This window comes from Elephantulus edwardii, unplaced genomic scaffold (assembly GCF_000299155.1).
Source record: "Elephantulus edwardii isolate Elephantulus edwardi_28Jun2011 unplaced genomic scaffold, EleEdw1.0 scaffold00072, whole genome shotgun sequence".
Lineage (NCBI taxonomy): Eukaryota > Metazoa > Chordata > Mammalia > Macroscelidea > Macroscelididae > Elephantulus > Elephantulus edwardii.
Genome location: NW_006399822.1, coordinates 5786694 through 5810242, shown reverse-complemented (window position 1 = coordinate 5810242; position 23549 = coordinate 5786694). Strand labels below are relative to the sequence as shown.

The 23549-nt window shown below is 46.8% G+C and overlaps 1 protein-coding gene across 1 annotated transcript in view; it reads left to right on the top strand.

Annotated features, from left to right (window-relative positions):
• Window positions 1-9078, top strand: part of BCMO1 (beta-carotene 15,15'-monooxygenase 1) — a 37065-nt gene extending 27987 nt beyond the window's left edge. The window contains exons 8-11 of the mRNA XM_006888884.1: window positions 1833-1938; window positions 3981-4075; window positions 6345-6456; window positions 8861-9078. Of these exons, the coding sequence (XP_006888946.1) occupies window positions 1833-1938; window positions 3981-4075; window positions 6345-6456; window positions 8861-9078 (531 nt within the window). The remainder of the gene's footprint in view (window positions 1-1832; window positions 1939-3980; window positions 4076-6344; window positions 6457-8860) is intronic.
• Window positions 9079-23549: the final 14471 nt, after the last annotated feature.

Here is a 23549-nt window from a genome sequence, read left to right as displayed (position 1 = left end):
TGGCCAAGTGGTTGTTCTCCAGATTTCTATCACCACCCCAGCAGCTAATGTTCATCAGGCACTAGTGCGACCCCTCTGCAGAGGTGGGCTCGCTGAATCTTCACAATAACTCCATGATGGATGTGCTGTTGTTATCCAGACAATGTTAAGCTCTGCTTCAACTCAGAGATCCCATGAACAGCTGAAACAAGAGGCCAACCCTGGGCCGTCCTGGCCATCCCTGCCGTGCTGGAAGCCCGTAGCACCAGCCACCGCATCAGTTCATCTCGCTCATAGTCTTCCTCTCATCCCCTGACTGTCTGCTTTCCAAGCGTCGTGTCCTTCCCAGGGACTGGATAGGGACTGCCCTCTGACAACAGGCCCGTAATATGTGAGACAAAGTTTCACCATCTTTGCCTCTTTGGTTGCACTTCTTCCGAGACAGATTTATTTGTTCGTCCATGGGGGATATTCGACTCTTTTCACCAGCACCATGATTCAAAGGCATCCTTTCTTCTCTAGGCTTCCTTCTTCACTGATTGTTGAAATGGCTCACCGTAGTTTTTAAAGTGATACCATTGCTCTTTAGCACTCCTTGACTGCAGGTTTGTGTGATGCACTATGTCGTTTGATTTCTCAATTGCTGCTTCTATGCCGTTGGCTGTGGAAACTGGACAGAAAGGCACGGAGGCCCTCATAGCAGTGCTCATACTCATTACGGTTGAGTCGGAACCACTCGTAGCTGGCCCTCCCCTGAGAGTCTGAGGCTGTAATGTGCATGGGAAAGGACTGCTCACCTTTCTCCTGAGGGGCCACTGGTGGATTCGAACCACCAGAGGTAAGGCCCTGGGGTTGGCAGCACAAGGGCCTGTGGATTCTGCCACTGGAGCTCCTGTGCACTACAGTGAGGCTCGAGAACTTGTTTGCTCAAGTCCTCGGACCTGGGATACAGGCGCAGATGTTTACTTGCATCAATCCCATGAAATTCCTCCCCTGTGACACACTGAAGTCAGCAAGGTCCTGAACAGAAACAATGGCTAGTTGTATCCTGAGACTAAGAACTGCCCTTCAGGGATGTGCACGGTACGTTAGGGGTTTAATCAGCAATAGGTCCATACTGGATACACATCTGTAAGAGAAGACCGTGTCAGGATGGAAGCCCACTATCCCCTAGTTGATGCTGATGCATGGTGACCCTTCACTGGGTTTCTGAGGCTGGAAATCTTTACACGAGGAGACTTCCCATCTTTGTTCCTCAGAGGGCTTGGTGGATTCCAACCACTGACCTCTCAGTTAACAACCCAACACACACCACACTATGCCACCAAGGCTCCTTGACTGTACAGATAGGCATAAAGGAAGAAATGGACGTCCCCCACAATCCCACCAGTGGAAGGCTCAGTTCTCGCTACCCCTTTTCTGTGTCATTTAAAAAAAACCTTGGCTGAACTCAGGCAATTTGGTCTGCCGCCTAGTCCACTCAGGATTCTATCAGAAGCATTTCCCATGTTATTATAAGCTCTTTATAAACATCCTTCTAATGACTGATGCAGCTTTTCACAGATGAATCACCCACCTTTACAAAGTGGGAGCTTGGTCTTAGAAGCACATTAATAGGACTTGTGCTGGTGAGGAGAAGGAGCCCAGGAGCCAGAGAATAAAGGGCGCAGGTCGGGCACCCTTCATCTCCACAGCAGAGGACAAGGATCCCGACAAGATCAGAGCTGCTTCCATGGCTAATGGGAGGCCCAGTACAGATATCATAAGCCGAAGCATTTAAAAATGTACCCAGGGAGGCACATGTTTGCTTTGCCTAACAGGTTTTCCTTTCTTTGAACTCGGACTCTTTTCAGGAAGCAGAAGTGGGCTCTAATTTAATCAAACTGGCATCTACAACAGCAACAGCAGTGAAGGAGAGCGAGGACCACGTGCACTGCCAGCCCGAGCTGCTCTATGAAGGTAAAGATGCAGCCTTCCTCCCAGTGATGACAGAAGGGGCAGGTTTGTACACACTGCCGAGGCCTCCTTAAACGACACCTCCTCCCCAACAAGATGGATTGGCACAGTGGCTGTAGCTTTGGGCTCAGGTATATCAGAGACGCCGAGGATGGCATGGAACAGGGCAGGGTTCCGATCGGTAGCCCATGGGGTCACTGGGAGTCAAGCTTGGCACCTGACAGTAACAATCGTACAGACAGGCCACGTACGTCTAGAGCAGACAAAGAGGCGGTTCTCGGGCTGTCCCCGTGAAAAGCATTTGCCACAGTTCTCTTTAATCTCTGTCCAAACATCACAGAGGCAGGCACTGGACGGTCATTGGAGCAGAAGACTTTGACCATTGCTGTCTGCAAATACAGTGCTCATTAATTATAGAAAAGGCTCAGCGCATTTGTAGTTCGACAGCTGCCCATTTTAGTAATCCGTAACATAGACGATAGGTAGGTAGGGTCGATTCATCAGATCAATACCTAGTCATGGAGATCTGTGCACAACAGAAAGAACCATTGCCTGTTCCTGTGTCACCGTCACAGCCACCAGCCTGTTTGAGCCTGTCATTGCCACCATGTGCCGATCCACCTCCCCGAGGGCCCCCCAGCCTTTACTGACCTCTCCTCACCAGACGTGCGGTCCTCTAGTCACTGCTGCTTCCCGCTCATGTGGCCAGCACGAGAGAGTTGGACCCGGCTGTGCTGTGACCCCTGTGGTTCTCCTTGGCTGGTTTTCTGCAGTCGATCACCAGGCCTCTGTTCCTGGTCTGCTGGCTCTGCCTTTCCAGCATAGTGGCCCTGCTGGTATTTGAAATACTGGTGGCAAAGCTTCCAGCATCATAACACACAAGCCACCAGAGTGCTGACAGATTGGTGGTGGATACGAGGATTTATCAATTCCATCTAATATAACAACTGGATTTTCCAAGAAGTTGAGTCACATACAAATGCAAATCATTCCTATGCAGACTAAAACCCCCTAAAAACTGGGAGTGTATCACCAAAACAAGGCTTCTCCATCTCAATGCGCCTGGCCCTCAAGTTGATTCCGACTCACAGTGACCTGAACCAGGTTCCCAAGGCTCTTGACGGGAGGGCAACCTATCTTTCTCTTGTGGGGTGGCTGGTGGATTTGAACTGCTGACCTTTAGGTTACCAGCCTGACATGTTTGACTCACTCTTTGGGTTGGAGGCTGCCCTGTTCATTGTAGGATGTTGAGCAGTGCCCCTTGTCTTGACCCAGTGGATGCCAGGAGCACTGCTTCCCCCATCCCATTTGAAACCACCAAAAATACCTGTAGATATTGCCTAGTGTCCCCTGACGGGGTCACCATCACCCTAGTTGGAAAAACTTAGAATGCGCAACATAAAATCTAAACTATCAAAAACTGTACAATCGCAGCAATGCTTCTGTTCATCCCGAAATTCATTCTATACCCAAATTAATTATGCACATAAGTAATTTATGGTAAGTCAGTTTTTCATATTATATAAAGTCCTTTCCCCCCAAGTCCTTTGTAGACGTTATTTTTTGTGAGTTCACCACATTTCTCCAACTTCCCCTCACTGATCCTCCTTTGGCTGGTTGTCTCCACACCCACAGTTAGAACACACACACACACACACACACACACACACACACACACACACACCACTCTTTTCTGAAAGAGTGCTAAAGAATTGCAGCAGCCTTTGATTTTAATCATATAATTCCCTTTGATTTTTATCACGGATAATTAAAGATGTTCATATACTTTAAAAATGTAGGTCTACATTATCTCATTCTGAAATCCCCAAGCAGAGCCAGGGTGATTATCAGAGCCTGCTCTCCCCTGGCCCTAGCCACCTGGTTCCTACAAGCCCTCGATCCTTCCATCCAACCCAAGGCCCACTAAAGCCCTGGGGCCTGGCTGGGAGCTATCTTTGTGGAAAGGATGGTCAGTGTGGCACAAAGGAGGGGTCCTCCCAGCCCTCCGTGATGTTGGCCTCATCAGTGGCACCATTTCTCTCTAGGCTTGGAGCTTCCTCGGATCAACTACACTCACAACGGGAAACCGTACCGGTACGTCTTTGCTGCTGAAGTCCAGTGGAGCCCAATCCCATCCAAGGTACTGATCCCGTGTTCTCACGGCAGCTTGCCCTGCGGTGAGGCTGAATTCTCAGGGCTCAAGAGTAGGAGGCCTTAGTCAGGACAGAGCAGGCCAGGAAGGAAGACCCCAAGCAAAGGGTGGTAGAAAAACAGAGAGATCAGCTTGGGACAAAGTAAGTTTAAAGTAGTGATGGACCATCCCAAAGAGAGAGTGCTTGATCTCTGATGGACTGAATGCAGGTCAGAGGTCATAGATGGCACGTATCCTTCCGTTTCTCTGTCCAGTATGTCTTCACTGAGCACCTACTGTGTGCTGCAGTGAAGCTCACCTGCAGACAAGGTATAGCTGAGAGCTGAAGACAGTTTCTTCATTGTGGTGTAATAGAGGTGACCCTTTCCGCTTCCATCATTTCCTCGTCTTAAATTCAGTGGTGTCGACCCTGTCCATGTCCACTCTTTTTTCCCCTTTGTCTTTTGCGGCACGCTGGGAGCATGCTGTCCTTCATACCCTTTTCACTTCATGATGTACTGTTTGAACAGACCCATGAGCTGGCCCTCCGGCAGGTTTTCAGAGGCAGTAAATCTTGCAGGAGGAGATGCCCATCTTTCTCCTACGGAGAAGCTGGTGGACTTCTCACTGCATGATGATTTTTGTGATTTGGGTAAAAGTTTACAGAGCACATTACTTTTCCACTCAATGCTTCAGAGACATTCTGTTTCGTGACACTGGTGGCGATCTCCAACATGTAACAGCACTCTTCCCACCTCCTCCCTGTGTCTCCTGTTCCCATTCCTCCTTCTTTCCTGTCCTTTGCTGTCTTCTGACTTTTCCCCCTGGGCACATGCTGCCCTTTTAATCTTCACTGTATTTATTCTTTAAGCTACTATTTGTCAAATACTTAGTGTGTCAGGGACTATGCTAAGATTGCAGTCAACACTTCACCTTAATAGTTTTCATTTTTAAATTATAAAATGGTAATTTAGTTTTAGAAGTGCAAACAGTGCAGAAATGCACAAAGCTAAAACCTCAGGTTCCCACTCACAGAGCCAACACACCTCGCACACCCATGCCACTCCTTCCCTATTAATCCTGTGTCCCAGAGGGAGGTGAGTCGATGAGAGCGGGAGAGAGAACCGAGGCTCTCACTTGTCTGCAGCAGAGGGATGCATTTGACCTCAGGTGTCCACACGGAAGGTGTTCTCTTTTCACACGCCTACAAGAAGCACTGGAGCACCCATTTCCAGACGACTTTAGTATGTTTAGCTTTAAAAGATAGTTCATTGTACGGTGTCTGCTGCGTGGCACGTGAGAATCTAAGCCCAGAGCTGGAGGAGGAAGCTACCTTCATTCAGTGGAGGTACAAGGTGTGGCTGCAGGCAGGCAGATGCTCCAGGGAAATCATGTTAAAAGCCTGCATCTGAGGGATGGTGCCTAGGAAGAAAGGCCTGGCGCCTAGGAAGAAAGGCCTGGCTATCTACTCCTGAAAAGTTGGCTACTGAAATTCCTGTGGAGCCCAGTTCTACACACACGTGGGGTCACCGTGCACCACAGAATCAGTCGGGTGGCATTTGGTTGTTAATCTCGCCACATGAGCCCTAACGTCTCTGCTTTTTAGGAGCACACATGCTCTTTTATTGTTGTTTTAAATTTTTATTTTATATTGGTTTGTTTGTAAAGTTTGTATACATTTGTATACATTGTGTTTCACACTATCCTTCATTCACATTGTGTTTCATACAAGCATTGCCATTCATTATGTTTTATAAAGTTAATCATCAATGAACCAAGCCCACCATTACCCTGTCTTTCCAGATCTCCACTGGATCTTTCCCATTTCCTTTGCCCACCCCCCCTCCACCCACCAAATTGTGTGGCCCTATGATTTCCTCCCTGCCCATCCTCACCCCTCTGCTCTACCATCCCCCACTTGGGTCTTCATACACATTTTACTAGTTAGCTATTCCTACATTAATGGTCTTATGCAGTATTTGTCTTATGGGACTGAGTTAGTTCACTCAGCATAATGCTCTCCAGTCCCTCCCAAGTTAAAAGTTACAAGTGATATTTGCTCCTGCATGCTGCATAGTATTCCATCAACGAATGTACCACAAATTCTCAATCCACTCCATTGTGGTTGGACATTTGGGTTGTTTCCAAGTTCTTGCAGTGGAGAAAATGCTACTGTGAACAGTGGTGTGCAAATCTCCATTTATGTCTAGTTCTCATTTTCTCAGGACACACATGCACTTGAACACGTGCTTCCCACCTCTCTCCTCTCTGAATGCAGATACTCAAATATGACATTGTCACAAAGACTTCCTTAAAGTGGGAAGAGGAGGACTGCTGGCCAGCAGAGCCACTGTTTGTACCTGCACCAGACGCCCAGGACGAGGATGACGGTAGGACCGCCCCTCAAAAAGATACCTCATCTAGGGACAGCTGGCTTGTCTCTGAATGGCCTGACAAGTCCATGACACCTTTGACAGCCACCCTAGCAGGCATTTAGTGTTAGCATGCCCATTTTACAGATCAGGACACTGAGGCTCAAGAGAGGTGAGCTCCTTGCTCCAACCTTCAGGGCACACAGCTGGTTGAACAGAGTTTGAAGCTTTGGTCCTTCAACCTCCAAACACTTTGCTGAGCCAACCTCCACGTCTCAGAGCCCTTAAATCCATTGTCATGGCCAGATTGGAATCTTAACTGCCTGACTGCCAACCAAAAAGGTGGTGGTTCAAATCCATCTGCCACTCTGAGGGAAAAAGATGGTCAGTCTCCTCCTGTAAAGATTTCTAGCCTCAGAAACCCAGTGGAGGGTCCAAACTGTGGGTGAGTTAGTCCCTGTTCAACGGCAATGTGGTGAGTGTTTTGTTTTTTAAAAAGAAATGTGTGGAGTTCTGGTGGTACAGCAGACTAAGTATTGGACTACTGACTGAAAAGTTGACGGCTTGAATGCACAGGCCACTCCTCAGGAGAATGAGGAGGCAGTTGGCCTCTGTAAAGATGTCAGCCTTGGGAACCCATGGGGCAGTTGTGCTCTGTCCTGGAGGATCATTGAGTCAGAGTCCACTTGATGGTGGGGGCTGCTGGTGGTGGTTTGAAGTGTTTGAATCTTTCATGGTAACCTTTTCTGAAACTTCTCAACATGTGTTTCTGTAGTCTGTGCTATTCCTACGGGAAACCTTCCTTTGCCCCAGAACTGCCCTGCCTGTGCCCCAGGACACTAAGGATGGTCACTGAACCGTGTACAGGGTACCACCCTGCCAAGCCTGAGCTGGGGCTGCCCACACCAGAGGGGAGGGCGCTGCCCATGGACGCTGCCAGCTTCTGCCCTGAGGGCAGAGGGAGAGGCTTTCCAAGGCTTTGTCCTGCTGGGAGTAGGGGTGTGGCTAGGGTGGGGGCCTTGTGTACTATCATCCCAGATGTGGGGGTGCCCACACCTCCTCCTGAGGCCGCTCTCCCATTGTTCCTGTACCTTCTCCCCATGGGGAGTACGGATCATCACATTTCCCTCACAGCAAGAGACTTGCCCAATGTCACAAGCCTGGAACCCACAGAGGCAGAATTTGAACCTAAGACAATCTGCCTCCAACCTTGCTGGGGATCCACGAGGCCTGGGGAGCAGATCTCTAGTGCCTAGTAGGTAGGGGTTTGCGGTGCAGGCAGTTCAAATCCACCAGCAAGGTGAGCACTCTCCTCCCCTGTGATTTATAGCCTCTGAAACCCACTAGAGGGGCAGCTGAGTCACATTCAACACCACTGCAACGAGATGCTCTCGCGCCTGGATGTGTGAACACGTGACTGCTCCCTCCTGTCCCCGTGAGGGGGTGCCCACGAGTGCAGACTCACACACGGCGCCTGAGGGACCCTGTGCTGCTCACACCCAGGGGGCTGTGCTGGCTCTGCCCTCAGCAGGCCTGTTGGTGGCCTTTCCCGGCAGCCTGTGCTCGCCGTGTGTCTGTTTCCCATTTTTGTCATTGTCAGGGTCTTGCATACTTTTCCGTCATACTGTTGCACACTGAACAGACCACAGCATGCTGCCTGCTAAACGTATATGCCCCAAAACAAAAATCCGTACAACATACTTGACTGCTTGATTGTGGTGTTGTTAGTTGTTATGTACCATCAAGCTGGAACCACTCAGAGCTGACCCTCCAGTGGGTGTTGAGAAGCAGTAAATGGCATAGGAGGAGATTGTCCATCTGCCTCCCGCGGAGCAGCTGATGGATTTGAACTTCATACTTTTGGGTTGGCAGCACCACAGCTTACCAGTAGGCCAGCAGAGCTCTCTCTTGTGATAATGGCTTTATTTTAGTGGTCTGGAACAGAACTGCAGTATTCCCAAGGTCTGCCCATATTTGCCTTTTTCAGAGGAGGGACCTGACATGGCAGACAGGCTTCATATGCGGGAAGCACACGGGCATCACGCCTCTGAGCTCACCCAGAGTGGGGCCCGTTGGCCTAAGGGCACCTCCAAAGCAGATTCTCTACCATCAGGGTTCTCACATGAAAAGAACAGTCATCCGTCAACACTTTACCTACCAGAGAGTCTCTCAGCAGCTCCTGAGGGCAGGATTATGCCCACTGGCTAGATGAAGAGACTGAGGGTCGGAGAGGTTTTAGCCAGCATTGGAACGAGCTTTCCTGATATACCTAGATCCTCACCCTTTCCCTTCCACACGCAGGCTCCTGATCCACTTCCCTTCTCCTCTAAGTAAACACGTAAGTCCCCAGGGACAGAGAGGCAAGCAGAAGAGGAGGAACAATGCTGCATTTTCATAAATGTCTCTCTTTGTTTCCCTAAAGGAATTATCTTATCTGCCATCGTTTCTACCGATCCCCAAAAACCTCCTTTTCTGCTCATTCTGGATGCCAAAAGCTTCACGGAGCTGGCCCGTGCCTCTGTGGATGTGGACATGCACCTGGACCTGCATGGGCTGTTCATCCCTGATGCACGGGACCCCTTCCCTGACAAGGAGGACAGGGCTGAGGCCTCAGACCACCTGGAGCCCCAGCAGGCCTGACAGGCCAGTCACCTCAGCTGCCTCAGCTCTCCACTCACTGCTTCCTTTCTCATATTTATTCCTCTCCGTACCTGGTGACACAGTCATGGTAGAGATGATATTTCATTTTAAGTCTAGAACCTTCTTTGCAAGTCAGTCAGATCTCTATTGATTCACTCTAGCATTTCCAGGAGAGCCCTTTTTTTCTAAAGATCTTGACCTTGAATCAGACTCGATATTAAATCATTGTTATCATTCTTAGAATGAGCAATCATCAGCCTCTTGGAGAAGAGAGATACGTGTTTCCAATTCCTCTCACTGCCACATCCATTCTGTCTTCTCTCCCTCCCTTCTAATGGACTGAACTGCATGTTTGGGAATTCTGGCTCCATCGGCCCGGCCGTCAGTAAGTGAAGTGGTCAGGAAAGCATGCTGCTTTGCAGCCATCTCATGCAAAGCACAGCATAATGAAAAATAATAAAAAGCTTTAAAGTCTGTTCAGACCTGGCTTTGTTTTTTACACAGCTTCTTTTGAAGTCCTTCTGAAGCAGTAAACTAGATGACTCCTCGCCTGAGGGGACAGAGTGTCAGCAGTGAGGCCATCCAGCTCGGTCAGGTGGTGGTGTCAGGTGCCATCGAGTCCACTACAAGTCATGGAGTGTCACAAACCACCTAACGAACAGCAGATCTCACCCTGTCCTAACCTGCGCCATGGCCACCGTCGGACACACTTAAACCCGTTGTTACCGTCGCTGTGTCAGTCAGGCTTGTTAAGGATTTTCCTCACTTTCTCTGACATTTCCCAACATGATGCCTTCTTCCAAGGACTGGCCCCTCCTGAAAACATCCCCCAATTGTATGAGACAGCGTTGCACTATCCTTGCCTCTAAAGAGCACTCTGGTTCCTCCAAGACAGATTTGTGTGTGTTTTTTGACAGTCCATGGGATGATATTCAATACCCTTCTCCCACACACAGTTTAAAGGCATCAGCTCTTCTGTCATCCTTGTTCATGGTCCACCTTTCAGATACGTAGCAGGTAACTGAAAAAAACCATGGCTTAGATCAGGCACACCTTAGTCTGTAAACTGACATTGTTGCTTTTTAGCACTTTTGGAGAATTCCTTAACAGCAGATTTTCCCAATGCAACAAGTCTTTGCATTTCTTGACTGTTGCTACCATGAGTGTTGATTATAGATCTAAGTAAAATGAAATCGTTGACAACTTCAATCTTTAAGATTGGCCCACTGGTGAGGATATTTGGGTTTTTTTTTTATGTTGAGATATAATCCATATTGAAGGCAGTATTCTTTGATCTTCTATAGTAAGTGCTTCAAGTCTTCACTTTGTGCAAAGTTATGTTTCCTGCATAGCACAAGTTGTTGAGTTTCCTCCAGTCCTGAAGCCACATTCTTTTTCATACAGACCGGCTTCTCAAGTGAATTGCTCAGCACAGAGATTGAATAAGTATGGATAAAGGATGCAACTCTGACACACACCTTTCCTGATTTTAAACCATGTAGTCTTGTTCCCTTGCTCTGTTCAGACAGCTACTTCTTGGTCTAGGTATAGGTTTCCTATGGACACAATAAGTGTTCTGAGATTCCCATTCTTCTCAATGTTAGCCATAATTTGTTAAGATCCACAGAGTCAAAGGCCTTTGCAGAGTCACAGGTAAACATATTTCTGGTATTCTACTGTCAAGTCAAGGTCCCTCTGACATCGGGAATGTTGCCAGGCTTTGGGGGCAGAGAGGGAAGGAGGGTGGTGGTTCTGGAGCCAGGTGGCAGCAATGGAGGAAGTTGGGAACAAGCCAGAAAGAAGAGTGGCACGTGATTTAGGGAGCCCCAGGGCATCTGAGTGTCACATTTCCAGTCCAGCGGGTACCTGGCCCATGGTATAGAGAACCCAAGGCAGGTGGGCTGATTCCAGTGTCCTTGTCATGTTGTCAGAGGGCTGGGAGCCACATCTTTACTCTGTGCCTTCCTCCTGCCCTGAGCCTGGACTTCCTCTGTCCCCAGTGGAGGCCCAAGGACAGGAAGTTCCAGCAGCTTCCTAAGTCTCTGTGTCTACTGGAAGACTCCCTGCAAATAGGGACCTGAGCTCCTTGTAGATTCCTGCAGTTGTGGGATAACACAGCGAGACCCCCTGTGTTGGATCCAGTGTCCCCAGCAACAGAAAACATTTGGCCAACCAGCAGCATAACATCACAGCCAGGATGCTGGCATTGAGATGGTCTACCAGCCAGACTCCGACCACCCAACTCATCCGCAGACCCATTTGTGTGTGTGTTTTGTTCTGTATGATTTTGGTGTATTGTGCTACGTGTTGGGCCGATAAGCAGATGTACAGGGGTTTGAATCCTCCAATCACTCTTCCAGAAAAAGACAAGGCAGTCTACTTCCCTTAGGATTTATAGCCTCAGAAACCTGAGGGAAGGCTGATAGGAGCCCAAATCAACTCGAGGGTGCAGGTCACTCGGCTGCATGTTTAGATTCAAGGCTTCCTCATCAGTCAGCTTCCTAAACAGTCGCTTCACCCTATTCATCTATTGTACGTACTGTCCTTTTAGAAATGCTCCCACCTCCTTCCCCTGCAACCGCCAGCCCCCTAGCCCCAAGCCCTGGCAATCACACTTCCTAAATTCCATTTCAACAATGGAATTCCACAGGATTAACTCTTGGCTTTTTCACACAGTAGAATTCCTTGGGGATTTATCCAAATTGTTGTGTGTTGGATGCCTGTCCTTCACAACTTTATCCTCAGCACCTAGGGCATGGCCTGAAACAATGCACATTCCACAGACAGCAAATCAACCCCAGCAGGTAGCAACCCTACAGGGCAAAGGAGAGTTGTGCTACACTTCCCAAGGTTGTAAATCTTTATGGAAGCAGATGTCTACATTTTCTCCCATGCAGCAGCTGGCGGGTTTGAACTGCTGACCTTTCGGTTAAGCAGCCAAAGACTTACACCTGGCACCATCAGGGTTTCTACCAGAAATAATAAATAACAACAACAGAAAAACCAAACTCACTGCTCATGCCCACCCTCCATCAAGTTCCTGAGGCTGTAAATCTACACACAGACTGCCTCATTTTTTTTTTTAGACTCATATTTATCCCTTGGAGTGGCTGGTGGGTTCAAACTGTGACCTTTCAGTTAGAAAGCTGAATCTCTAACCCACAGCCCCCAGGGCTCCTGCAGTGCAAGCATGCAGCAAATATTCACTGAATGAACAAACCTCCCACGAAAGAGATTCAACTTTGTAATGCAGCCACAGCAGACATTGTTTTCTTGATTATCTCCTTGGAGAGGCAGGGGAATCACCCTCCAGGACAGCTCACAGAAGCCCCCACTGAGGTCCCTTTCTCCTGCCACCCTCACCTTGCCAGCATTTCCATATCCATCTCAGCCACACAGCCCATCTGACATACACACACCCCCTGGGGGTCGGAGAGCACAGACCATCCGCCCTTCCCCAGCCTCCTTTGGGAACCATAGCACCTCCAATCCCAGGAAGAGGGACAGAGAGCAAACTTCAGCTGTGGTGGCCAAAGATCATCATCAGTGTCCACATCTAGGTGGCAGGAGCAGGAAAGGGTCAAAGACAAACAGCCAAATGGGAAAGAAGGTGGAGTGAAAAAAAGAAGTCCCCACCTCCACTCTACTCAGTGCCAACAGCCAAGACGTACCTGATCCTGATCTTGAAAAACAGGTGTAGTTCTGTGGGGAGGAAAAATATATCCGTGGTTTGTTTACCATTTTTTAAGATGACAGGTGACATACCAGACTGATGAGGAAGTCTGTCACACCAAATTTCATTCTCTTGAGTTTTCAGAGATCCCAAGGGTTGGTGGCAGGGTTTGGCTTCCTCTTCACCCTTAATGCCGTAACATTCGCTGTACAAGCCAGAGGGATTTACTAACAAGTCCACAAGTGGAAGGCCTCTGTCTTTGAAGGAGCTGAAGGAAAGCCCGTCTCTCCCTCTCAACTTTACTTGCAGTTCTTCACATGAGTGTATCTCGGATCAGGAAGTCCTGCAGGAAAATTCACTGGGGACTTGTTTATTGCTTTGACCAAGTGACAGCATTTTGCATATGTCATCAGGGGTTGTCAAGTACACCATCCGCATTCAAATGTTTGTTCACCCGCTGTTTCCTCCAAACACACCCCGGTTGCCCTGGAGGCCATCCAGACTCCTGGCCACCCTGTATGTGTGGGGGTCCAGCTGCGCTCATTAGGGTTCAGAAGTAGATCGCCGCGCCTTTCTCATGAGATGCCTCTGGGTAGACACAGCCTGCCCTTTGCTTTATTCACAGCGGAGTGTGTTAACTGCACCACTCGGGACACCCTTCCCCTCAAAGGCTTCTCTAACTCATTTCTGATTCAGCAATAAGCTGCACAAACGTGGTCACATTGTGCCATCGAAAACCTAAGTGTGTTCGTACAGCATCTGTGCTGTGCATTTGTATTCATCCCCTCCCAAGCAAAGGGGCCCAGGGACAGCTGGACTGGCCTTGAGGTGACTCGTCCACGTGGAGCATGAGCACCTTTCATCACTTCTACAGCTGTTCAGGGATCGTCTAGGTGGTCCTTATGTGGCCAAGAGGCTTCCCATGACCACTGAGGACATGCGGACATCATCATCATCCAGCATTCATGAAACCCGTGGCCCTTCCACTTAACCCTCAACACACATGGCATAAACACCAAACACACACACACACACACACACACACACAAACAACACACAGCCTTCTTCCTGGGACACACACACTCATACCCCACACACTCTTCCTTCTGAGAGCTTGCGCTCAGAGCTTGCCATCTCGAGGTTCAGCCCTGGCAGAGATGGTGTGTGTTTTCTTAGGCACAAGCGGCAGAGAGGAACGTGGGAGCGTGATGGGTGGGCCCAGCAGGCGTCCGGGGGCCTGCTCTCTTCCTGGTTGTGGCCCAGGCTTCCTGGAGGGGTGGGGCTGCGGTGGTCAGAGGAGCACCTGGTGGAGAGCGGGTGGCCTGTGGGCTGTAGGTGCAGCTGAGGCCAGGCCGTGGAGCCGGACGTGGGCTGGGCAAGCCAAACAGGTGTCTGAGGTAACTGGGAGTACACTCATTTGAATTATAGAAGCCATATATGTTCATTGCAGAAACGAAGGAGACATAAAGAAAAAGGCAAGCTCCAGAAGGAAATCATTTTTGTGCGGTGTTAGTTTTTCCCTGTGTGCGGTTCTACAGCTTGTAACCTACCTACCCAATTTAAAACTCCGTTTCCATGGTTCTAATTCACAGTCATCCCATGTGCCACGGAGTAGAGCATGAGGTCACCCACCCATTTATAACCTACAAGCATTTTCCCAGATCATTAAATTGTGTTAATGACCCCAAGCTATACTGTCCCTGGGAAGAGACAAAATGCACTTAACACTGTGCTGTGATGGACATTTATGTCCTCTCCAATTTTTGCTGGTCATAAACAACTGTTACTTATAAATAAGCAAGGCTGTGTGTCAAGTTGAGTGTCCACTCCCACTCGACAGTCACATCGTTATTACTGTTGCTTGTCTGGCTTTATTCCCAAGGCGGCCATTCTTAGAGAAGAACAAGTTTTAGGGTGTTCCCTTTAAAAGCCATGGTTGTTTTTGTTTTGCTTTTAATTGTCATAAATACACATGTGGTAACTATATCAGTGATAAAAAAACATGTGCCTGGTCAACATTCTTCACAGTGGCGTTGACCGTGTGCATGCCATTGCTCAGCCTCTGTCCCCAAGACAACCCTATGGCTGTCCGGTCGATCCCGGCTCATGGTGACCCTCCGCTGGGTTTGTGAGGCTGCACATCTTTATAGGAGGAACTTGCTCACCGGCAATGCATTTGAACTACCAACCTTTCAGCTGGCAGCTCAACAGGTTATGTGCTATGCTGTCAAAAGATAAGTTAAAAAAAAGATAAGAAAGAATGTCAAGTAAGAATTGAAATTGGAATTAAGAATAGAGTAGCCTCTGATAGATTCTTCAAGGACACTTAAAAGCTGACAGTTTTGTTTGTTTTTTTAAAATATTTCTAAAATTTAAAAAAATTTAATCTTTAAAATTGTCTTCCTTTTAAAATTTTTAATTTTTTAAATTTATTTTTAATTTTTTAATTTTTTTGCTTTATTAAGAGAAAATGAACATAGCATATAATCATCCTTTTGAAGTTCACTCACAATTCTGTAGTTTCTAATGTAGTCACAGAGTTGCACAATCATCACTACTATGAATTTTACAGAGTTTCAAAACCCCTAAAAGAAACCCTATACCTATTACCACTTACTCTCCATCCCTGCCTGTCTCCTCTCCCTAGGCAAACACTTACCCTCCAACTCTTGGAGTTTTTACTGTCTAGAAGTTCCATATAAACAGAATCATTGAAAAATTGGCAGTAGAGGGTGCCTGTCCTCCTCTGACTCCTCAAAGGGTACAATTACCAGCAGGAGCATCTGCCCAAGGTTGATTCCTATGAGACAGAGGTCAGCCATGCTTCCGCTCCAACCTTCCTATCAGTGCTGACACCGTCCGCCCTTCACAGCACACTCTACTTCCCTGTTGGGTTCAGTACTCCATTGCAATGACTACAGAGAACCCATCAACACCACTCCTGATTAGATTATTAGGGGAGGAACAGGTTACGAGTCCAGATCAGGAAAGGCTCAAGATGCCGTTCTTTGGTCAGGACAGTCTCCTCTCAGCCATGCCCACAGATGGGCCTCTCTTGACCCTCAGCCCCTTTGACCTATTGGACTGGTCTGGCCTCTGCTCTGGAGCTCTTTTCCCTACTGATAAGTGCCCAGGCTCACCTCATTCTGCCTGAAGGAGCTCAACTTTCTTGTTCCATGGGCCCTGGAAGCCCTCTGCACTGTCTCTCTCCAGTCTCCTGGTTCTGCCACCCCTGCTGCTACTTCTTGTCAGGTCTTGTTAATTGATAATTAGCTCTCCCTGCCGTTTGAGTCCAGGAGGTTCTCAGCATAGAGACCTTGGTCCAAAGGACACACTCTGCTCCCAGCTCTTCTTCTTGGTCATAAGGAGGGTCCTTCATTTTGCTCTTAATAAGCATTGACTCCCTTTTAAGCCCCTTGCTGTTAGGCACCATCGAATCGAGTATGACTCATAGTGACCCTATAAACAACAGATCTGAACCCTGTCCTAACCTATGCTATCCTCATCATTTCTGACATACTTGAGCCTGTTGCTATAGTCACTGTTGATCTGTCTTGTTGAGAGTCTTCCTCTCTTTTGCCAACCCTCCATCTTTTCAAGCATGATGTCGCCTTCCAAGGAATAATCTCTCCAAACAACATGCCCCAAGTATGTGAGATGAAGCTTTGTCATCTTTGCCTCCAAAGAGCACTCTGTTGGCACCTTCTCCAAGACCTACCTGTTTAAGACTAGTGAATGGTAAACTTGGCCAATCCCCTCATTGAGGTTCCATACAACTTCTTTGCAGGGCCCCAGTCAGTTATGTGGTGAGAGTAACAAAACTATGATTGTTGTGGTTAAGTGCCATCAGGTTGCCTGTGACTCAAAGCAACTCTATACACAATAGCTCTGAACTCTGTTCTATCCTGAGCCAATCTCATGATCTCAGATACATGTGTCCCTATTACCTCAGTCACTGTGTCAGTCCATCTCATCCAGGGTCTTCCTTTCCTGTCCTGTCCCTCCACCCATCCAAGCATTTTGTCCTTCTCCAAGGATTGGACCCTCCTGGCAACATGCCCTAAGTATATGAGACAGAGCTTCAAAATCCTTGCCTGCAGAGATTAAGCTGGTTTTACCCTCTCCAGAATAGACCTCTTTGTTCTCTTGGTAGTCCATGATATGTTCAACACTCTTCCCCAGCACCACAAAGGCATCAGTTCTTTTTCTGTCATCTATATTAGTTGTTCAGCTCTCTGATGCATAGCAAGAAACTGCAAAGACCATGTCCTGGATCAGGTGCACCTTAGTCTCTAGACTGAACTCTTTGTACTTCAGCACTCTGGAGAGGTCCCTGACAGCAGACTTTCCTAATACAATTTGTCTTTTGACTTCCTGGCTGCTGGTTCCAAGAGTGTTGACTGTGGACCCAAGGAAGCTGAAATTGTTGGCAATCTCAATCTCTTCTCCATCTGTCATGGTGCTACCAATTGGCCCAGTGGGAAAGGCCATTTAATAAGTGACAAGTGATCCATCACACAATATGTAATCTTTTATGATTGATGGGTTTTACTTAGCATGTTTTCAAGGTCCATTCAAGTTGTAGCATCTGGGATAACATCATTACTTTTTATGGATGAACAAGATCCCATTGGATAGACCACATTTTTTTAATCCAGTCCTCAGTTGGTGGACATTCACATTGCTTCCATTTCCTGCTTATCATAAATAATGTTACTACTACTCAGCATTCTTGTACAAGTTTTATTGTAGACATATTTTTGTTTCCTTTGGAAAGATACAAAGATATACCTTGTAAGATAGTGCAGTAGCTCAGTGTTCTGGCTGCTAACCAAAGGGTTAGTGGTTTGAACCCACGAGCTGCTCCATGATAAAGATGCGACAGTTGGCTTCCTGATTTACAACTTCAGCAACTCTCTGGGACAGCGCTCCTCTGGCCTCCATTGTCACTGTGAGTCGGAATTGACTCATGGCACTGAGTTTGGTTTGATGTTTTCTCGCCTTAGGAATACAATTGCCTGTTTTTCAAAGGGGCTGCACCATTTTGCAATCCCACTGCATAGTTCATAACATGTACAACTGGGCAACAAGACAGACCCTGTCCAGCAGTTTGAAATCACTAGCTCCTCTACAGGAGAAAGGCGGGCAGTTGGTTCTTGTTGAAATTGACAATCTCTGAACTGTGAATCTGCTTGACAAGAGGGTTTGTCTGGGTTCAGCATGAGCACCTTGGGTTTTCAGTTTCCTCCCTAACACTTGTTACTGTCTGGCATTTTACCTTTAAAATGTTTGTGGCTGTGAACTGATCTCTCCCTGTGGTTTTGATTTGCATTTTCTTAATGACTGATGATGTTGAGTATTTTTCTGTGTATTTAATGGTCATTTATATGTCTGCTTTGCAGAAATTATATTTCTATCCTTGGCTTCTTTTTTTTTAGTATCTTTTTAATTGTTCAGTTGTACGTTCTTTGTTCTTTTTTCTTTTACTTGAGCTGTACATTTTCTTAAGTTGTACATTCTGGTTACCCCTAATTGTGCATTACCTTTCTTTTCACATAAATTACTTATTTTATTTCCCTTCCCATCCTTGATAACCTTTCAAGATTGATTACATTTCTGTATAAACCTTTCCTGCCTCACCCTGGGAACTCTGGTGGTCTAGTGGAGAGGAAGTTTACACTGGTAACCCAAAGGCAGGAGGTTTGAATCCACCAACTGCATCTTCCCATGTGAGTGAGAGCTGTGAAAGTTTTCTTTAACATTTTATAATAGTGGTCTTATCTCATATTTGTCCTCTTATAACTGACTTATATCACTTATCATTGTGTGTTCTACAGTCATTTATATTTGGTTTTGAAAAGCAAGAGAATTTAGCCCAGCTATAAGTTGCCATTAGAATTTATTCAGGAAGGACAATGAGGCCCACAGTGTCTAGTCTGTGATCTCCTACTGGGCAGGATCTGGGCTTTCTTTGTTTTTTAGGATCTGGGCTTTCTTGTCATAACAACAGCAGCAGCAGTTACCGTGTATCGACAGGTTCTGATGTACCAGGTGGCATACATGGCATGTTCCTCACAAGCAGCCTGAAGGAGGTGCCAGGATCATTCCCATCATTTCCCAAGGAAAGACTATCTCACAGACGGTCACTTATATTTCAGAGTCCACTTCTCAACCACTAGCCATATTGCCTTGTGGGGAAAGTTGTAGTGCCTGGGACTGGGGTGTGCTTAGCACAGGGACAGCAGGCCAGGTGACAGAAGGGGCTCTAGTCTGGGATTTGACCCTCTTTGTGGCTCTGGGTCATCATCAGTAAAATGCTGGTGATAACAGAATTCGCTGAGGGGCTGCGGCCGTGTGGATGAAAGGAGTCCATGTCCACAGAGCCCCGAGCCCAGTCCTGCAGGTAAGCACTACCCTTCCCATTACAAAAGCAGACAAAAACCCGGCTGCCACCGAGTGAGTCCGTTCTAGCTCCTGGGAGCCCTGCAGGGTGGTCGGGGCTAGTTCCTGCTGGATGCTCCGGGGGACAGTGCCTGCTGCTTGGCCAGCTTCCTCATTCTCTGCCTCACGCCCCCACAGCTCATTGCCTTTTGGCCCCTGCTTCCGTGGTCACACGGCCACCTTCTCTCCTGTAAAGGCACCGCTCCTCTCACTTCACTGTCCTGCATTTTGATTTCTCAATGTCAAGTGTGCCACAGCTCTGTGACAAGCAAGTCTGCGGGGCTGCTTCTCCAACAGCGTGTGCTCACTTCCCTTTCTGGGTCCTTGATTTGGTCATTCTCACAGTATTTCAAATTTTTTAATCATACTATTGCATACTTAATAAACTCAGTATGCTGATTTTTACCCCAAACCATGCCCCGTTTTTAAAAGTGTGTATTTTTGAGTGAAAGTTCACATATCATTTTTAATTCAATCATTCATAATTTTGTTTTATAACATCAATTGCCATTGGTCAGTGTAACAATTGTAATGTCTAGTCAGCCTCTAATTGTCCATTGCTTTTCTCTTTGCCTAAATTACGTATCTATTCATTTTTACTCCCCTCTCCTTCCCTTCTCATCACTGTTAACACCCCAAGATTAATTCCACCTGTGTGTAAACCATTCCTCCCTCACCCTATGAGCTCTGGTGGCCTAGTGGGTAGAGAGTTGTACTGCCAACCCGAAGGGAGGTGGTTTGAATCCACCAGCTGCTCCTCCTATGTGATTTATAACCTCTGAAAATTTTTCTTATCATTTTATAATAGCGATCTTATACCATATTTGATCTTTAATGGCTGATTTATGTCACTTAATATAATTTGTTCTACATTAATCTATGTCATTCACAAATTCTTGGTAATTTTTTAGTGATGCATAATACTCCAATGTGTGAATGGATCATAGTTTTTTAGCCATTTGTCTGTTGAAGAACACTTGGGTTGTTTTCAACTCTTTGCTATTATAATTAATGCTGCAATAAACATGGATGGGTGTGTGTATGTCAGTTTGTGTTGCAATTCTTACATCTTTGGTTCTTGGTTTATATACCTAGTAGTAGAATCAATTGGTATTTCTGATCCCAATATTCTAAGAGTGTCAAACTGCTTTCCATAGTGGTTACACCATTTTACATTCCCACTTGCAGTGTATAAGAGTTCTATTTCTCCACACCCTCACCAGTATGTATGTTTACTGTATTATTGAACGATACTATTGTTGCCTGGCTGAGATGATATCTCATTGATTTACATCTTTAGAATGGCTGATCCATATTGAGCATCTCTTCATGGGTTTGTTAACCATCTGAATGTTGTCTTTGGTGAAATGTCTATTCATGTCCTCTGCCCATTTTGTAATTGGGTTGTTTGCCTTTTTCTTGATGAGGTGTTGGGGCTTTCTGTAATTTTAGAGAAGCCTCCCTTGTCAGGTGTGTCATTGCCCAGTATGTTTTTTCCAGTCTGGGGGTCTCCTTTAATTCTTTTGAAGAAATCTTTTGATACACATAAGGATTTCATTTTTAGGGGGTCCCAATCATCTAGTTTATCCTCTGCTGATTGTGCATTTTCTGTTATGTTTGATAGTCTATTCATGAGTGAAATCCACTTCCAAAACAACATGCCTCCAGAAACTCTATGAGCTTTGATAAATGTCGATAATTGTAGAAGGACTTCAGGCCTTTTGTTCATGGGGTCGCTATGAGTTATGCTCAACTTGAAGGCAATCAACAACAATCAACAACATGCATGCCATAGACCAGGGCTGCTAAGTTTGTCCCAATTTTTTTCCTTTGGTGATCTTTATGAGTTTTATACTTAGATCCTTTATCCATCTTGAGTTTGTTTTTGTATATTGTATGAGGTATGAGTCTTGTTTCAGTTTTATGCAAAGGGATACTCAATTTTGCCAGCATCATTTGGTGAAGAGACTACCTTTTTCTCACTTGATGGAGTTTTATCTCTTTGTCAAAGATCAGTTGTCCATAGGGGATGGACCACAGCATAACTTTCCTATGTACTGGGGCGACCAGAAGAGCCATGTGACTGCGACCCTCATATTGTTGCAGTGGTCCAAGACCAAACCCACAGTGTCTCCAAGTTAGATGGAGTTACATCTCGCTCAGCCTCTCTCTGGCATGGGCCTGTGTGAGGGCATCTAGGTACCCTCTTGATAATCCAAGATATAGTCCTGTCCAGTTCTTCATTTTCAGGAACCAGAACTCCACCTCAAAGTTGGTTTTTCATATAATCATTTCTGCTGGTTGAGTAGATACAGAATTTCACTGCCGACTTAAAGCTGGGGCGGGAGGAGGTTCATGTTCACCATTTCTCCTCAGGAAAAAGATGGGCGATCTTTTCCTGTGCAATTCCCAGTCTCTGAAAGCCTGCTGGAGGGTCAGTTACAAGTGGGTTGGGACTTGACAGCATAAGTTGCCGTTCTGAGCACCCCGTCATCTGTGGAATCGCCTCCTTCAGGTCTTGCTCAAATCTCAGCAATGCCTTTCTTGACCCTAGTTCAGGGCTGCCCCTCACCTTCTCGTCACACACACTCCTGAAACCCCTAGAGCCATTCTGCCTCCTAACCTGCTGTCTAATTGGCATATTCCCCGTGTTTCCCGGGTTCTGTCTGAAGTCCCCACTAGAACATAATGTTTACAGAGGGGAGGATTTTCTCTGGTGTCTCCAAAGCTTCTTGTGGGTCCAGAGCTGTGTGCCTGGCACCTTAACAAAAACAAAACGGACAGACAGAGCCATGCCATTGCATCTATTGTGACGCCAGGCGACTCTACAGGAGCGAGGAGAGCTGCCCCTGTCCTACCCGGGTGTCCAAGGCATCGTTACTCAAGCAGACTGTCTCCTCTTTCTCCCAGAGCAGCCTGTGGGTTCAAACCACCAACCTCTTGGCTAGTTAGTAAATTCCCTAGCCACTGTGCCACCAGGGATGCATACTGATAAAGAAACATCCAGCTGAATAAACCCACTGAGCCTCCCTCAGTGGCCAGTCTGATTCTTTATCTGCTGTCACCAAGCTCAGCTTGGACAAAGAAGGCACTGCCCCCCTGATGGCAGCTGGTTCCAGATAATCTCTGACTCGCCTGCTCGCCCGCTGGTCCCTACCTGTCCCTCAAGCACCTTCATTTCCAGACACGGGCTGTTCCAGCTCTTACCTCGCCAAGACCTGTGAAACTCTGCGAGGGAAATGGATGTTTGGGCCTTGAGTATTTATGGAAGGATAAGCCTTTTCTTTCTTTTATTGGGATGTGAAAGCTTACAAAAGCCTGTTGAGTTTTAATTCAAGCATTCCTACACATTTTATTATAGTACACTAATTATATTACCCAACCTGTTTGATCATCCCTTATTAGATACTGACTTTCTCTTTACCCACCTTAATAAAGCCCTAGTCTTTATTTATTAGGGAACTCTGGTGGCCTAGAGATAAGGAGTTGCATTGCTAACCCAAAAACACATGGTTTGAATCCAGTAGCTGCTCCATGGGAGAAAGATGGGCAGTCTCCTCCCGTATGATTAACTGCCTCTGAAGACCCACTGGAGGGTCAGCTAGGAGGCAGCTCCCAGTCGACAGCACAGAGTCTGTTTATGGACACTGACTCCCTCCTCTCTGCCTTCCTACCCTTGGTAACCATCTGAGAATGACTGTGAATGTGAACTTGCCCTTCTCATTGCCACCACATCTGAGACCGCTCATAGCTTATCCTCCACTGGGTATGAATAAACAAATCTTCCATTCCTTCACTTCTGGAGACTGACTCATCCTCGAGTCTCTCTCTCTCTGAGCTCTGCCTTTTCTACTCCATCTATCATTCCTTTCACCCTCAAAACAAAAACCAGACACACCCAACTGTAAATTGCCCTGGAGGACATTGCCCTTTGTTCTTCCTCGGAACTGCTGGTGGGATCAGCCGTGGCCAAGGAGACATGACCTTTAGGTTAGCAGCAAAACTTCTTACACGCTAAGCTCTAGCATTTTATAAGAATGGTGTATCCAATAACTGTCCTATTGTGACTGACTGACTTCATAATAACGTCCTCTAGGTTCATCCATGTTATTCAGTGTTTAGAGAATTCTTTATTGTTCTTTAGTGTTGCATAATACTCCATTGTGGGACCGTACCATAGTTTCTTTAACCATTCATCCATTGGTGGACACATGGGTGGTTTCCATCTCCCTGTAAACAATGTTGCAATAAACATGGGTGTGCCTGTATCAATCAGTTCAGGTTGTAGCTCTTATTTACTTAGGATAGACATCTAGTAGTGAGATTGCTGCATCAAATGGTAATTCCATTTTTCAAC